The 18,262-nt window shown below is 39.8% G+C and overlaps 1 protein-coding gene across 5 annotated transcripts in view; it reads left to right on the top strand.

Annotated features, from left to right (window-relative positions):
- LOC133631130 (hepatoma-derived growth factor-related protein 2-like) overlaps positions 1–17,975 on the top strand; it is a 55,697-nt gene extending 37,722 nt beyond the window's left edge. For all 5 annotated transcript variants that reach the window (XM_062023208.1, XM_062023207.1, XM_062023210.1 and 2 more), the window contains 14 exons: positions 588–647; positions 729–782; positions 864–926; positions 1,041–1,118; positions 1,201–1,251; positions 1,341–1,421; positions 4,503–4,556; positions 4,639–4,734; positions 4,855–4,905; positions 8,606–8,641; positions 10,868–10,945; positions 11,027–11,066; positions 13,504–13,555; positions 15,150–17,975. In XM_062023208.1, coding sequence (XP_061879192.1) covers positions 588–647; positions 729–782; positions 864–926; positions 1,041–1,118; positions 1,201–1,251; positions 1,341–1,421; positions 4,503–4,556; positions 4,639–4,734; positions 4,855–4,905; positions 8,606–8,641; positions 10,868–10,945; positions 11,027–11,066; positions 13,504–13,555; positions 15,150–16,092 — 1,737 coding nt within the window. In that variant the 3' untranslated portion in view covers positions 16,093–17,975. The remainder of the gene's footprint in view (positions 1–587; positions 648–728; positions 783–863; positions 927–1,040; positions 1,119–1,200; positions 1,252–1,340; positions 1,422–4,502; positions 4,557–4,638; positions 4,735–4,854; positions 4,906–8,605; positions 8,642–10,867; positions 10,946–11,026; positions 11,067–13,503; positions 13,556–15,149) is intronic.
- Positions 17,976–18,262: the final 287 nt, after the last annotated feature.

Raw genomic sequence — 18,262 nt, 5'->3', positions numbered from 1 at the left:
GTTTGTTTTTTATTATATCAACATAAAAAACACAAGATACACTTACAATTAGTGCACCAACACAAAAAACCTCCCTCGACCCCATTTCTTTCTGTTATCAATATTCTGGTTCCTACATTATATATCAATATATATCAATACAGTCTGCAAGGGATACAGTCCGTAAGCACACATGATTGTGCGTGCTGCTGCTCCACTAATAGTACTAACCTTTAACAGTTAATTTTACTCATTTTCATTAATTACTAGTTTCTATGTAACTGTTTTTATATTGTTTTACTTTCTTTTTTATTCAAGAATATGTTTTTAATTTAGTTATCTTATTTATTTATTTTTTTTAAAAAGTACCTTATCTTCACCATACCTGGTTGTCCAAATTAGGCATAATAATGTGTTAATTCCACAACTGCATATATCGGTTGATATCGGTATCGGTAATTAAAGAGTTGGACAATATCGGATATCGGCAAAAAGCCATTATCGGACATCCCTATTCTCATGTACTTCTTTTTGTATGGTAATTCTGCTAACTGCTGGAAGACAACAATAGAATGGAGTGATGATGTTGTGTGTGTGTGATTGTTTAGGAGAACGCTGATGTTGGGGACACATTGGACAAGGCAGAGAACCCGGCCAGCAACAAACAGGTTCTACTAGTTTCTGCTGCACATTTTAAGGAAGTCATTGAAGTTCCTCTCCAATCTTTTTGTCTCTTTTTCTGTTTTCAGAGTAAATTTGCTGAAGCGATGACCATAATGAATCCATTTAAACATGCACACAAAGTAAGGTAGACTGTCAAGACGGCAGTTGTAGATTTTTTAAATACATTTTGACTTTATTGGGTCCTATCTGGTCTGCATCAGGACAAGCAGAGTGATTCCAGTGACGAGGACGCACCCACTGACAAGTCATCCAGCCACAAACAGGTGCTTTCTCAATGCTCTTAAACAGGGTCATATGTCAGCTTTATCCAGTCATGTACTGACTAATATCTGGGTTGCCTGTTATCTTTCTGATGTTTACTTGTGTTTCCCCTGCAGGCCAATAAGGACATGCTGTCTGGAAAGAAACCGGACAAAGAAGCTCCAAAAATTCCTTCCCAAAAGCCCCTGATGAAGGTAGGAGGAGCATCCAGTGTTGGCAAAAATATAGTTTTTTTGCGTGTGTGAGGGTAAAATGAGCTTTACTGTCTAATCGCAGGATTTGAGGAACAGAGCTGCCAACACGTGTGTGCAGGAGAACCAGCAGCAGGTTGCTACTTAGGCTCGTCATGTGACATTTGTGGAACTTCTGTTCAGTTCCCGGACGTGTCTAACGAGGTTTATTTGACCATCTCGCAGAGCCAGTCAGACGAGGAGACCCTGAAGGACAAAGCAACACGCCAACAGGGGGACGAGGTGACACCAGCGGAGAGCAAAGCGGTTAGTGTTAGCCGCACTTGTTAATAATAATAATAATAATAATTACAGATGTCCGATAATGGCTTTTTTGCCGACTGACGATTGTCCAACTCTTAATTACTGATTCCAATCTCAACCAATACCGATATATACAGTCGTGGAATGAACACATTATTATGCCTAATTTTGTTGTGATGCCCCGCTGGATGCATTAAACAATGTAACAAGGTTTTCCAAAATAAATCAACTCAAGTTATGGAGAAAAATGCCAACGGCGTGACGAAGTTGGGAGAGTGGCCGTGCCAGCAATCTGAGGGTTACTGGTTCAATCCCCACCTTCTACCATCCTAGTCACGTCCATTGTGTCCTTGAGCAAGACACTTCACCCTTGCTCCTGATGGGCCTGTTTAGCGCCGTGCATGGCAGCTCCCGCCATCAGTGTGTGAATGTGTGTGTGTGTGTGAATGTGGAAATAGTGTCAAAGCGCTTTGAGTTCCTTAAAAAAGGTAGAAAAGCGCTATACAAGTACAACCCATTTACCATTTACATGGCACTGCCATATTTATTATTGAAGTCACAAAGTGCATTATTTTTTTTAACATGCCTCAAAACAGCAGCTTGGAATTTGGGACATGCTCTCCCTGAGAGAGCATGAGGAGGTTGAGGTGGGCGGGGTTAGGGGTAGCGGGGGGGGTGTATTGTAGCGTCCCGGAAGAGTTAGTGCTGCAAGGGGTTCTGGGTATTTGTTCTGTTGTGTTTATGTTGTGTTACGGTGCGGATGTTCTCCCAAAATGTGTTTGTCATTCTTGTTTGGTGTGGGTTCACAGTGTGGCACATATTTGTAACAGTGTTAAAGTTGTTTATACGGTCACACTCAGTGTGACCTGTATGGCTGTTGACCAAGTATGCATTGCATTCACTTATGTGTGTGAAAAGCCGTAGATATTATGTGATTGGGCCGGCACGCAAAGGCAGTGCCTTTAAGGTTTATTGGCGCTCTGTACTTCTCCCTACGTCCGTGTACCACTCCGTACAGCGGCGTTTTAAAAAGTCATAAATTGTACTTTTTGAAACCGATACCGATAATTTCCGATATCACATTTTAAAGCATTTATCGGCCGATAATATCGGCAGTCCGATATTATCAAACATCTCTAATAATAATACATTAATCAAATGTGAGCATTTTCTTCATATAGTCTACCTTTGTACAACTGTTGTATTCGAACTCATTTGATTGTGTACCTATGAAAGTAGAAAGTAGATGTTCTAGATCTTTCTTTAAAAAGGTTATTGAAGAGATCTCAGGACCATTAATGTATATTAGTAACCTATCATTTCAAACAGGTACATTTCCAAACAAAATGAAAATAGCTAAAGTTGCACCAATTTATAAGACTGGCGATAAACATCAATTTACAAATTATAGACCTGTTTCTCTACTTCCACAATTTTCTAAAATCATTGAAAAACTGTTCAATAACAGATTAGAAAGTTTCATAAATAAAAATAGAATACTCGAAGAGAACCAATATGGATACAGAGCTAATGTCTCAACTTCAATGGCTTTAATTGAAATTACAGAAGAAATTACCAATGCAATAGATAGTAAAAAATGTGCAGCAGCGGTTTTTATGGATCTAACTAAAGCTTTTGACACAATTAATCACAATATTTTAATCAAAAAACTAGAACGATATGGCATCAGAGGGTTAGTCTTAAACTGGATAAGAAGTTATCTAACGAACAGGAAACAATACGTGAAGCTAGGCGAACACACGTCTACAACGCTAAATATATCCTGTGGTGTACCTCAGGGATCAATACTAGGACCTAAATTATTCAATCTCTATATAAATGACATTTGTAAAGTTACAAAAGATTTAAAGTTAGTATTATTTGCGGATGATACAACAGCGTTTTGTTCAGGAGAGAACACACAGGAGATAATACAAATAATAACAGAAGAAATTAACAAATTAAAAAGATGGTTTGACAAAAACAGACTATCGTTGAATCTTAGTAAAACTAAAATAATGCTATTTGGTAACAGTAGAAGAGAAAGTCAAACACAAATACAAATAGACGGAATAGAAATTGAAAGAGTAAACGAAACCAAATTTCTAGGTATAATGATTGATGATAAATTGAACTGGAAATCTCACGTAAAAAATATACAACATAAAGTAGCAAGAAACACGTCAATAATGAATAAAGCAAAACATGTTCTAGACCAAAAATCCCTTCATATTCTCTACTGCTCACTACTGTTACCATATCTGAGCTACTGTGTAGAAATATGGGGAAATAATTACAAAAGTACACTTCATTCATTAACGGTGTTACAAAAAAGATCAGTTAGAATAATACATAGTGTTGGATATAGAGAACATACAAACCCTTTATTTATTGAATCAAAAATACTGAAATTCCACGACATAGTGAATTTGCAAACAGCTAAAATTATGCACAAAGCAAACTATAACCTGCTACCCAAGAATATACAACAATTCTTCTCAACAAAAGAGGAGAAATATAATCTTAGAGAAAAACGTAATTTAAAACATTTGTATGCACGTACAACACTTAAGACCTTCAGTATATCAGTATGTGGAATTAAATGATGGAATGGATTAAGCAAAGCAATCAAACAATGTACTAATATGATCCACTTCAAGAAACTCTTCAAACTTAAAGTGTTTACAAAGTACAATGAAGAAGAACCATGACAAACATTCTCAATTTATTTCATCCATCCATTCATTCATTCTTAAAGTAATCTTACTTATCTCATCATATGAAATATGACTTACTTCACCAATTATTATTATTGAATTCTTACTATTATTTATTTATTTATTTTTATTGTAATTACTTATGGAGTTTATTGTGAAAAAATTGTGAACAGGAAGTGAACAAAAAGTTTTGCAACTGTTATGTAAAGAAAAGGGGTAGGATTAAATAAGCTCTGCTTCTTCCTACTCCTTTTCGAACATGTTGAAAAGAAACTGGAAATTGTGATGTATCATGTTGTATGCTTGCATGTTCGAAATAAACTCAAACTCAAACTCAAACGTGTTTATGTGCATTTGTTTTTCACAGAACAAGAAAAAAACAAAGCACATTTACCCGCTATTGCAGCAAGCTCCTGCCCAGGTTTGTCAACTATCTAGTTCACTTGTGCTTTCTTTGGTCTGTCAGCTTGATTGCATTATTTTAATGTGGTTTCTTTACACAGCCTCCATCAGACGACGAAGGACTGAAAGACGAAAAAGAGAAAGGCGACGAGTCCAGAAAGGAGCTTGAGAAGGATGGCACTAACAAACCAGAAGAGGTTTTTTTTTTATTTGAAACTAATTTTCTTTAGTGTCTATTTTCCCTTAATGAGACATAATTATTCATTTTAATAACATTTTCATCAATATCTAATTGTCTTTTTTTTGGGACCTTTTAGGTCAAAGTCAAGAAGCCCAAGCGACACAATCCCTTCATGCCTCGCGTCAAGGTGACACACACACACACACACACACACACACACACACACGCACGTACACTAATAATTACCTTTTAATGTGATTTAAAGAGTTGTACAACTGCACTGCATTACAATGAGACAGGTTTGAAATATTCCAATAGTGCCCTGATGGGGTCAAAGCATTATGTTATGATAACAATAGTAATCATAATATTGTAATCCTTCATTCATCGCTTCGAATTGGCTCCGGACTTGACCGTGTTTGAAGAATAGCGCCAACATTAGCCGTGTGGTTAGCGTTGAGCACAGCCAAGTCCCACCATGTTGTTCCAGGTGTTATTATTAATAATAATGAATTTGATTTATAAAATGCTTTTCTAGACACTCAAAGCATTTACAGTAAGAACTGAGAAGCCATCATTCATTCACCCCACATTCACACTGTGATGGTGGTAAGCTACATTTGTAGCCACAGCTGCCCTGGGGTAGACTGAAGGAATGGTGACTGTCAGTTTGCGCCTACTGCCTCTCCGACCACAACCAAGCATTCTTCACATTCATACACCAGTGTGAGCGACACTGGGAGCAAGGTGGGTGAAGTGCCTTGCCCGAGAACACAACGGAAGTGACTAAAATGGCGGAAGCTGGATTTGTAGCACGAACCTTCAAGTTTCTGAGCCATGCCCCCTTAATCGTTGTCATTCTACATCCCTTAGTCAAGGGCTCACCAATGTGGAGATGTGTTATTGATGAGGCAGGAGTTGAAGATGAAGCGCATCAACACTTTTCCCTGCACTTAACATGAAAAACAGGCATTTAAACAATGACTCAATCAGCACGGAAACGGACAATACCCTTAACCTGAAAACGGAAGTTGAAAATATATTAGAAAATAAGACAAATACTGTACTGAAATACATATAAGACTTAATTTTAAGGGTGTAACGGTACGTGTATTTGTATTGAACCGTTTCGGTACGGGGGTTTCGGTTCGGTTCGAAGGTGTACCGAACGAGTTTCCACACGGACATATTAAGTAGCGCACCGCACGTTGTGTAACATATAAAAGCCAGAGCTGGAAGACCCTCCTGCCTCGTTAAGATCTCCCGTTTGGGAACACTTCGGTTTTGCGGTGCGATACAACAATGGAGGACGAGAGGTGGAAAAAGCGAAAGCGGTTTGCCGACATTGTTCAGCAGCAGTAGGGTATGCTTCTGCCAACACGTCAAACATGCTAACCCATTTGAAGCAACACCACCCCCAAGTGAACATCGCTAGTGGTTAGAGTGTCCGCCCTGAGATGGGTAGGTTGGAGTTCAAATCCCAGCCGAGTCATACCAAAGACTATAAAAATGGGACCCATAACCTCCCTGCTTGGCACTCAGCAACAAAGGGTTGGAGTTGGGGGTTAAATCACCAAAATGATTCCCGGGCGCGGCGCCGCTGCTGCCCACTGCTCCCCAAGGGGATGGGACGAATGCAGAGGACACATTTCACCACATCTAGTGTGTGTGTGACAATCATTGGTACTTTAATCTTAATCTTAATCTTCAACGAAGAGAAATACGAGCGTCGTGCAAACACCGCATTCAAGCAGCCTCTCCTCGGCGAGTCAGGCAGGGCTAAAGCAATAACAAATGCCGTTGGTGTTTTTATAGCAGCACATTTAAGACCATATTGACGTGGACCCCGACTTAAACAAGTTGAAAAACTTATTCGGGTGTTACCATTTAGTGGTCAATTGTACGGAATATGTACTGTACTGTGCAATCTACTAATACAAGTCTTAATCAATCAATCAAAAAAGCACTTTATATGTAGAAAGGTTTTGTTAACAAACCGTTCTGAGCCTTATCTTATTTAGATTTTATTTTATATATGTTGACCACATGAACCCTGGCAATGAACCCTGTGTGTATATGTATGTTATTATTATCCTTAGCATTCATGACTGCCTGCTGTTGCACTGATCAGCCTAGTGGTGGCTCACATCCATCACACACAGAGCTATTTCTATTTTTGGGCAGGATTATTATAGTGTTCCCATTGTTAAAAGGATAAAGCCATTGTTTACAAATTTGGTAAATAAATAACCAAAAAATGTATATTTTGTTGTTTTCTTACTGTATCGAAAATGAACCGAACCGTGACCTCTAAACCGAGGTACGTACCGAACCGAAATTTTTGTGTACCGTTACACCCTTACTTAATTAAGGTCAAAAATACATAAAATTTGCTATAGAAAAATAAAACGTAATGGAAAGAAGCCACAAAATTAGAAGCGTGAAGTGTTGACGAGAGATTATACTCAAAACTGACATTTAACAGGAATAAAAAGCAACCGGGCAGCACGGTGGAACAGGGGTTAGTGCATGTGCCTCACAATACGAAGGTCCTGAGTAGTCCTGGGTTCAATCCCGGGCTCGGGATCTTTCTGTGTGGAGTTTGCATGTTCTCCCCGTGACTGCGTGGGTTCCCTCCGGGTACTCCGGCTTCCTCCCACCTCCAAAGACATGCACCTGGGGATAGGTTGATTGGCAACACTAAATTGTCCCTAGTGTGTGAATGTGAGTGTGAATGTTGTCTGTCTATCTGTGTTGGCCCTACGATGAGGTGGCGACATGTCTAGGGCAGTGTTTTTCAACCACTGTGCCGCGGCACACTAGTGTGCCGTGAGATGTTGTCTGGTGTGCCGTGGGAAATTATGCAACTTCACCTAATTTATCCCAAAAATATTTTTGGCAAATCAATAATTAGAATCTGCCAATAATGTGCCGTTGCTTAGTGTCTGTGCTGCGTAAAACTCGGCAGGGTAACCACGTAATACTCCATGTCAGTAGGTGGCAGCATTGCTTTGTAAAAGTCGGAATGTGTCGGGTGAGACGAGGATGGTTTGTTGTGATCCCGATATGCAGACCACAGTGGGAGGCAGGGTGCAGGTAAAAAGGGTATGTAATGCTTGAACCCAAAATGAACGAAAGGAAAAGGCTATGCAAAACAAAAGTCAAACTGAACTGGTTACAAAGTAAACAGAGACAAAATGCTGGACGACAGCAAAAACTTACGGCGTCTACAAAGTACATCCGTACGTGACATGACAATCAACAATGTCCACACAAAGAAGGATAGCAACAACCTAAATAGCCTTGCTTGCTAACACAAAGCAGGTGCGCGGAATAGCGCTCAAAGGAAGACATGAAGCCACTACAGGAAAACACCGGCAAAACAGGAAGCGCCACCAAAATAAGCAAGACAAGAACTAAAGCACTACACACAGGAAGACACCAACACACTCAAAATAAGACACAACGACTTGGTGGAGTTCCATTTTTTAAAGTTTTCTGCTGGTGGTGTGCCTCCGGATTTTTTTTATGACAAAAATGTGCCTTGCCTCAAAAAAGGTTGAAAAACACTGGTCTAGGGTGTACCCCGCCTTCCGCCCGATTGCAGCTGAGATAGACCCCAAAAGGGACAAGCTGTAGAAAATGGATGGATGGAAAAAGCAACCGTAAAATTTCTGTATGGATACTACAATAGTTGTCTTCATGGACCCAGTTATAACCCACTGGAGCTTCCAAAGCCCCCATGTTGAATTATACAGGTGTGCCTAATGTAGTGACCAGTTGTAGTATGTATTTTTCTCTTTTTACATTCCTGTGCTGATTGTATATTTGCATTTATGCTGTTGTGTGTTGATATGTATCTAATTTTTTGCTCATGTTTGTTGCAGACCAAAGTGACCCAGAGAAAAACACAAGATGAAGAGGTACTTTTAATTTGATTAATTTATGGTTTATTAATGTAGAATTTGTTTAGTTTCTTAATATTTTTCAGCCGTATTTGTGTTGTTATGTCTGTATGGTCCCATAATAACACCTGGTAGAGCGCCATAGAAGGTAGGATTAAATCCCACACTCCACAAAGATCTTTAACTGGTTCCACCCAGTCGCTGTTTATGTCTTGACACAATAACACATCGTCATCTATGTCAGCGTCATTACAAAAGGCACGTTTCGGTCACCTGATTCTCTCCTGCCTAGTGTAATCATCTGTCCCCTGGAGGCGTCCTCTGCGTGCCTAGCACAGAAAAATGTTCACCGACAATTGTTTTTTCCCCGCTGCATTCCAAGACAAGGCAGCAGCTGTGTGGGCATGTTGGACCGATCAGGACAAAATGTGTCCTGACTAGTCTGTCTGCTTCCCTGTTGTAAAAGTCTTCATTGGAGATTAAAAACGTTAGAACTTCTGCATAAAGACAACAGATGAGGAAACATAAATATTCACGTTGAGCAGCGCTTCCTCCTCTTTAGCATGTAGCTTTAGTGTTGGGTAATAAAACGACACATTTTGTCTCATGCAGGACAAACAAAAATATAATTTATTTTACTTCCAATATGAGTCAAATACTGTATGTTAAATTAGCACTGCTTAAACCTTTCTGTTGCGCCCCCTAAAGGAAGAAGAAAATATTTTGCGCCCCCCCACTTTCTACCGTGACTATAAATATTATAATTTGTTGACAAAATTGTTATAACTAGAGATGTCCGATAATGGCTTTTTTGCCGATATTCCGATATTGTCCAACTCTTAATTACCGATTCCGATATCAACCGATACGATACATACAGTCGTGGAATTAACACATTATTATGCCTAATTTTGTTGTGATGCCCCGCTGGATGCATTAAACAATGTAACAAGGTTTTCCCAAAATAAATCAACTCAAGTTATGGAAAAAAATGCCAACATGGCACTGCCATATTTATTATTGAAGTCACAAAGTGCATTTTTTTTTTTTTTAACATGCCTCAAAACAGCAGCTTGGAATTTGGGACATGCTCTCCTTAAGAGAGCATGAGGAGGTTGAGGTGGGCGGGGGGGTAGAGGATAGCGGGGGGTGTATATTGTAGCATCCCAGAAGAGTTAGTGCTGCAAGGGGTTCTGGGTATTTGTTCTGTTGTGTTTATGTTGTGTTACGATGCGGATGTTCTCCCGAAATGTGTTTGTCATTCTTGTTTGGTGTGGGTTCACAGTGTGGCGCATATTTGTAACAGTGTTAAAGTTGTTTATACGGACACCCTCAGTGTGACCTGTATGGCCGTTGACCCAGTATGCATTGCATTCACTTGTGTGTGGGAAAAGCCGTAGATATTATGTGGTTGGGCCGGCTCGCAAAGGCAGTTCCTTAAAGGCACGCCACCAATATTGTTGTCGGGTGGAAATCGGGGGAAATTCGTGAGAATGGTTGCCCCGGGAGATTTTCGGGAGGGGCACTGAAATTCGGGAGTCTCCCGGGAAAATCGGGAGGGTTGGCAAGTATGACGGGGAGACGCAACTGCTCTGTACTTCTCCCTACGTCCGTGTACCGCTGCGTACGGCGCCGTTTTAAAAAGTCATAAATTTTACTTTTTGAAACCGATATTACATTTTAAAGCATTTATCGCCCGATATCGGACTGCCGATATTATCGGACATCTCTAATTAGGACTGCTTAAACCATTTCTGTTGCGCCTCCTGAAGGAAGAAGAAAATATTTTGTGCCCCCCCACTTTCCACCGTGACTATAAATATTATAATTTGTCGACAAAATTGTTATAACCATACCTCTGCATAACAATGTAAGCTTATTAACATTAAAGGAAACAACACACCGGTCTTTCCTCGTCACCCACCGTGGTTACAGTAAAGACAAGTGCTACATACGCTTCATCATATTCTGGTACAGCAAAAAAAAAGCGTATTCCTTGAGGTAACACGCGAAGAACTGGCTTAAACTTATCCATCTGCCTTCTTTCAATGACTAGTCTACCTCTCATTGGTACATGTTTGACAGTCCTGACTGCATTGTAATTGTACCATCTAGAGGGCCAATAGTGAAAGTACATTCCTGGATTGCACCTCCATCTGGTTCAGCACAGCTGTACGATGAAACATGAAACCCTGCTTATCTTGTGCCTAATTTGTGCGAATCCTATTTTGTGTGTGCTTTAAGAATGAAGGTGCAAACTTACCTCTGTTTGATCGACTGGACGAGTTCCGTGTCGACACACTGCAGCCTGAGGACATACAGGTCAGTTTGTGAAAGCCGCCATGTTCACGTCTTCGCGGCGACCCCCTTGTTATTACAATCATTTTACTTTTTCTCTTCCAGGATATGGACGGTCTCATGAAATGGTGGCGCACTGTGGAGTGTAAGTCGCCAATGTGAAAAGTTAATTATGTAACTTTTAAGTAAGAAAGCAAAAAGTATCTCTCCCTGACCACTTGGTCATTTCTGAACACTGCACCAATGTTGTAATAGTGCTCAGGAGCAAACTGCTCAGCAGCTTTGATAGTGCTGATGAATTGATTGTAAACAACACACCAACCGTCAGGCATGGTGGTGGTAGTATTATGCTCTGGGCCTGTTTTGCTGCCAATGGAACTGGTGCTTTACAGAGAGTAAATGGGACAATGAAAAAGGAGGATTACCTCCAAATTCTTCAGGACAACCTAAAATCATCAGCCCGGAGGTTGGGTCTTGGGCGCAGTTGGGTGTTCCAACAGGACAATGACCCCAAACACACGTCAAAAATGGTAAAGGAATGGCTAAATCAGGCTATAATTAAGGTTTTAGAATGACCTTCCCAAAACATCATAATAATCCTCTCAATTCACCCCAAAAATGGATTAACTCGCTGGAATATAAAGACAATATAACATACATCCATAAACGTGGATGCATATGCAAAAGTGCAATATGTTTATCTGTACAGTAATTTATTTATTTATATCTGCACTGCAAAAAGTCAGTGTTCAAAAACAAGAAGAAAAAAAATACAAAAATTAGGGGTATTTTATTTGAACTAAGCAAAATTGTCTGCCAATAGAACAAAAAAATTTGGCTTGTCAAGACTTTCCAAAACAAGTAAAATTAGCTAACCTCAATGAACCCAAAAATACTAGAGATGTCCGATAATATCGGCCTGCCGATATTATCGGCCGATATATGCGTTAAAATGTAATATCGGAAATTATCGGTATCGTTTTTTTTATTATCAGTATCGTTTTTTGTTGTTGTTTTTTTTTTTTTTATTAAATCCACATAAAAAACACAAGATACACTTACAATTAGTGCACCAACCCAAAAAACCTCCCTCCCCCCATTTACACTCATTCACACAAAAGGGTTGTTTCTTTCTGTTATTAATATTCTGGTTCCTACATTATATATCAATATATATCAATACAGTCTGCAAGGGATACAGTCCGTAAGCACACATGATTGTGCGTGCTGCTGCTCCACTAATAGTACTAACCTTTAACAGTTAACTTTACAAATTTTCATTAATTATTAGTTTCTATGTAACTGTTTTTATATTGTTTTACTTTCTTTTTTATTCAAGAAAATGTTTTTAATTTATTTATCTTATTTTACTAATTTTTTTAAAAAGTACCTTATCTTCACCATACCTGGTTGTCCAAATTAGGCATAATAATGTGTTAATTCCACGACTGCATATATCGGTTGATATCGGTATCGGTAATTAAAGAGTTGGACAATATCGGAATATCGGATATCGGCAAAAAGCCATTATCGGACATCCCTAAAAAATACCTTAAAATAAGTATATTCTCACTAATAACTGTACTACTATATGAGTACATATTTTCTATTGTTTCATTGAAAATAAAACAGCAAAGTCCATTTGGCTGTCATCTGTTTTAATTATGAGACACAATTGTGTCAAAGTCCTGATTTTTTTTTTCATGCTTGAAATAAGAAATTATTACTTTTAAAAAAGTAGTTTTGTACTTGTGAGTGTTGATGACACAGCTTTGCAACACTTGATATTCTAGTTTCAAGCATGTTTTACTCAATATAGCTCATCAAATCTCAGCAACAAGCTGTAATATCTTACTGAGATCATTTAGGACCAAACCCCTTAAAACAAGTAAAACACTCTAACATAAAATCTGCTTAGTGAGAAGAATGATCTTATCAGACAGAAAATAAGCAAATATCTCCCTTATTTGAGATATTTATTCTTACTTAGATTTCAGTTTTTGCAGTGTGCACCTTATTGCTCTTTTATCCCGCCCGCATTACCACGAGCTAATGCAATGAAATGTCGTTCTTATCTGTACTGTAAAGTTCAAATTTGAATGACAATAAAAAGGAAGTCTAACTCAAACCCCCATTGAGAACATGTGGACAATGCTGAAGAAACAAGTCCATGTCAGAAAACCAACTAATTTAGCTGAACTGCACCAATTTTGTCAAGAGGAGTGGTCAAAAATTCAAGCAGAAGCTTGTGGATGGCTACCAAAAGCGCCTTATTGTAGTGAAACTTGCCAAGAGACATGTAACCAAATATTAACATTGCTGTATGTATACTTTTGACCCAGCACATTTGCTCACATTTTCAGAAGACCCATAATAAATTCATAAAAGAACCAAACTTCATGAATGTTTTTTGTGTCTAACAAGTATGAGCTCCAATCACTCTATCACAAAAAAATAAGAGTTGTAGAAATGATTGGAAACTCAAGACAGCCATGACATTATGTTCTTTACAAGTGTATGTACACTTTTGATCGCGACTGTATGTGCGTGTCAATCATCGTTTGATGTTTGCTCTTCCTCAGCTTGGGTGGACACGCCTCAGGATGAAGACATGACGGAGAAAGAAGAGGCTAAGTAAGTGTTTTGAGTCGTCATAATACAAACCCTGTTTCCATATGAGTTGGGAAATTGTGTTAGATGTAAATATAAACGGAATACAATGATTTACAAATCCTTTTCAACTCATATTCAGTTGAATGCACTACAAAGACAACATATTTGATGTTTTGATTTGCAAATAATAATTAACTTACAATTTCATGGCTGCAACACGTGCCAAAGTAGTTGGGAAAGGGCATGTTCACCACTGTGTTACATGGCCTTTCCTTTTAACAACACTCAGTAAAGGTTTGGGAACTGAGGAGACACATTTTTGAAGCTTCTCAGGTGGAATTCTTTCCCATTCTTGCTTGATGTACAGCTTAAGTTGTTCAACAGTCCGGGGGTCTCCCTTCTGCTATTTTAGGCTTCGTAATGTGCCACACATTTTCAATGGGAGACAGGTCTGGACTACAGGCAGGCCAGTCTAGTACCCACACTCTTTTACTATGAAGCCACGTTGATGTAACACGTGGCTTGGCATTGTCTTGCTGAAATAAGCAGGGGCGTCCATGGCAACATATGTTGCTCCAAAACCTGTATGTACCTTTCAGCATTAATGGTGCCTTCACAGATGTGTAAGTTACCCATGTCTTGGGCACTAATACACCCCCATACCATCACGCATGCTGGCTTTTACACTTTGCGCCTATAAAAATCCGGATTGTTCTTTTCCTCTTTGGTCCGGAGGACACGACGTCCACAGTTTCCAAAAACCATTTGAAATGTGGACTCGTCAGACCACAGAACACTTTTCCACATTGTACCAGTCCATCTTAGATGAGCTCAGGCCCAGCGAAGCCGACGGCGTTTCTGGGTGTTGTTGATAAACGGTTTCCGCCTTGCATAGGAGAGTTTTAACTTGCACTTACAGATGTAGCGACCGACTGTAGTTACTGACAGTGGGTTTCTGAAGTGTTCCTGAGCCCATGTGGTGATATCCTTTACACACCGATGTCGCTTGTTGATGTAGTACAGCCTGAGGGATGGAAGGTCACGGGCTTAGCTGCTTACCTGCAGTGATTTCTCCACATTCTCTGAACCCTTTGATGATATTACGGAGCGTAGATGGTGAAATCCCTAAATTCCTTGCAGTAGCTGGTTGAGAAAGGTTTTTCTTAAACTGTTCAACAATTTGCTCAGGCATTTGTTGACAAAGTGGTGACCCTCGCCCCATCCTTGTTTGTGAATGACTGAGCATTTCATGGAATCTACTTTCATACCCAATCATGGCACCCACCTGTTCCCAATTAGCCTGCACACCTGTGGGATGTTCCAAATAAGTGTTTGATGAGCATTCCTCAACTTTATCACTATTTATTGCCACCTTTCCCAACTTCTTTGTCATCAAATTCTAAAGTTAATGATTATTTGCAACAACAAAAAAAGTTTATGAGTTTGAACATCAAATATGTTGTCTTTGTAGCATATTCAACTGAATATGGGTTGAAAATGATTTGCAAATCATTGTATTCCGTTTATATTTACATCTAACACAATTTCCCAACTCGTATGGAAACGGGGTTTGTAAAAACATGATCGTGAATATTTATTGTCACGATGTCATCAGAGCGTTCGCTGTGACGGCGGAGAAGGTGCAGAAGGGCATCCGCGTTTTCAACAAGCTCTACACGGACCGCGCGGAGAGCCTTTGGCAGCACGTCATGGACTTGCGCGCCATCGCCGACACCCTGGATAAGTTCAGCAAGAACACCAAGATCGCTCAAATTACTGGCGGCTCCACCAGCGCCATCGGAGGGGTGGCCACCATCACCGGCCTGGCTTTGGCGCCCGTCACCTTTGGCACCTCCCTGATCGTGACGGCGGTGGGCCTGGGCGTGGCCGCGGCAGGCGGGCTCACCTCGGCGGGGGCCGGCATCTCCAACCAGGTGAACAACTCCATGGACCGTAAGAAGGTTGAGAAGATCGTGAAGGACTACGAGGAAAAGATGGTGGGCCTCAACAAGTGCCTAATGTTCATCAAGCAGGGGATTGAGAATCTGCGGCGTTTCGACCTCATCAAGATGAAGAACAACGCCTACAACCGCGACTTCCCAGCGCTCACCTCCAGCTTTTACGAGGACGGCGCCATGGCAGGCAAGGCCATCCTCATCAACGCCAACGAGATCATGCGTGTGGTGCAGATCGCCAACGTGGCCGGCAGCACGGCGGCCAGGGCGGTCCAGATCGCCAGCATGGCCACGGGGGTCCTGACAGGACTCTTCGTGGCCATGGACATCTACTTCGTGGCCAAGGACTCCAAAGAACTAAAGAAGGGCGCCAAGTCCGAGTTTGCCAGCAAGATCAGGGAGGTGGCCGAGCAGCTCAGCCTTGGCCTGGTGGAGCTCAACACCATACGGGATGAGCTAAAGGGCACCACACCGCAGGACAACCAAGAGGACAACACCGCCTTGGACAAGAAGAAGTACGACTATGACGAGTCGGAAGAAGACGAAATTGACCGCATCAAAAAAGCCTACAAGAAGGATCTCGACAACAGAGAATACGTGTGAGAGAACACCTTCAACCTTGGTGCTTGTTGCCGAAGACGGGCGCCTTACAACATAATACCTACAAGCACTTTCTTAAACCTAACAAATATATCTGGCTACTTCCTCTCATACCAGCTAGAACCAGACTCCTTTTGGAGGATACTAACATTCATCTTCCCAGAACATTTTTCTGTCATCTAAGCTCGTGGAACAAGAGGAGCCGCAGATTCAGGATCACTCGTCCGACGTTTCCGCGAGGAATGGAGAAATGTGGCCTTTATGAATCCAAACTAATCTCCAAGACGCAAAGAAAAGTCAACCTTCCTGTGAGTGTTTGCTGATTGAATGTAAGAACAAAGTTACATTCAAACGTGTTGACAGTTTTATGATGATACATTTGACACTTTATGCTTTTTAATATTGTCTAGTGGCATAATCACTTGCAGGAATTAGTATCAACTAGAGATGTCCGATAATATCGGTCTGCCGATATTATCGGCCGATAAATGCGTTAAAATGTAATATCGGAAATTATCGGTATCGTTTTTTTTATTATCAGTATCGGTTTTTATTTTTTTTTATTTTTTATTAAATCCACATAAAAAACACAAGATACACTTACAATTAGTGCACCAACCCAAAAAACCTCCCTCCCCCATTTACACTCATTCACACAAAAGGGTTGTTTCTTTCTGTTATTAATATTCTGCTTCCTACATTATATATCAATATATATCAATACAGTCTGCAAGGGATACAGTCCGTAAGCACACATGATTGTGCGTGCTGCTGCTCCACTAATAATACTAACCTTTAACAGTTAATTTTACTCATTTTCATTAATTACTAGTTTCTATGTAACTGTTTTTATATTGTTTTACTTTCTTTTTTATTCAAGAAAATGTTTTTAATTTATTTATCTTATTTTATTTGATTCATTTTTTTAAAAAGTACCTTATCTTCACCATACCTCGTTGTCCAAATTAGGCATAATAATGTGTTAATTCCACGACTGTATATATCGGTTGATATTGATATCGGTATCGGTTGATATCGGTATCGGTAATTAAAGAGTTGGACAATATCGGATATCGGCAAAAAGCCATTATCGGACATCCCTAGTATCAAAAGGAGTGCAATCATCGGACATCCCTAGTATCAACCCTATTTGATTCCACATTTAGGCTAATTACTGTTTTAAAAACACTTTTAAGTGCATTTTTGTTTCCGTAAAACTGGAGAATTTTAAAAACCAATCACATGCTAGCAAGCTAGCGTTAATGCTGACATACGGAAACACTCGCTGGATGTAAATAGACTTAGTATTTCTTTGTAGAGAACAATGTTTTTTGGTTTCATGTTGACGTAGCAAGAATGCCTTGACATTGTTTGCACTGGATAATATATATCCTCTATGCAGGATTTATTTAATGAACTTTCTATTTATTTTGTTGTCTTCTGGGCGGAGCTAATACATTATTTTGCAATAAACGTGTAATATATTTTAAAGATGACAATAAAGGCCATATAACTTTTTAGTATTGGTATTTTGTTTTGAACATGCATACAGTGGTGGACATTTGTGATGCACCATACTGTATCACATTGCAGTCTGCAATTTCTCACTTTCCACAATGCGATTAAAAAATAAATAAGCCATTGAAATTTTAAATGTATTTTAATTAGCCCCAAAAAAAAATGTAATATGTTAGAATAATTGTAAGTTATCACAAAAATGTTTGTGTTGAAACGAGTTCCAGGGAAAAAGACAAAAGCTGTCTTTGAGGCCTACCAAGAGTAAGGCTCGTAAAACTCCACTGGGACTTCAAAGCGGAAAGATGACAGGATCTGCCCAATTTCCAGACAAACTCTTTTTGAAGTATTTTACGAACTCTTTTTGAACTATTTTATGGAACTCTTTTTTAACTATTTTACGACCTCTCCTTTTGAACTGTTCGGTAACCAAAGGCCACGCTGTTTACGACCCACTTCCCTCTGGAAGCAGCTGTGGTCAGGTGGGGGGAGAAAGTCAAATAAACAAGGAGGAGTGCAATATTTTGGCAGAGCGTGCTGAGATACCCTACAAGGGTACAGTGTGTCCAGGCGTGTCTCCTCAATTGAGTCCAAATTGAATTCTGTCTCTGTTTAATTATTTGCCTCTTGTCTTGTTTAATAGATGTCATCAGGCTGA

Source organism: Entelurus aequoreus, linkage group LG16 (genome assembly GCF_033978785.1).
Source record: "Entelurus aequoreus isolate RoL-2023_Sb linkage group LG16, RoL_Eaeq_v1.1, whole genome shotgun sequence".
Taxonomy (NCBI): Eukaryota; Metazoa; Chordata; class Actinopteri; order Syngnathiformes; family Syngnathidae; genus Entelurus; species Entelurus aequoreus.
This window is presented reverse-complemented; position numbering and strand designations above follow the sequence as displayed.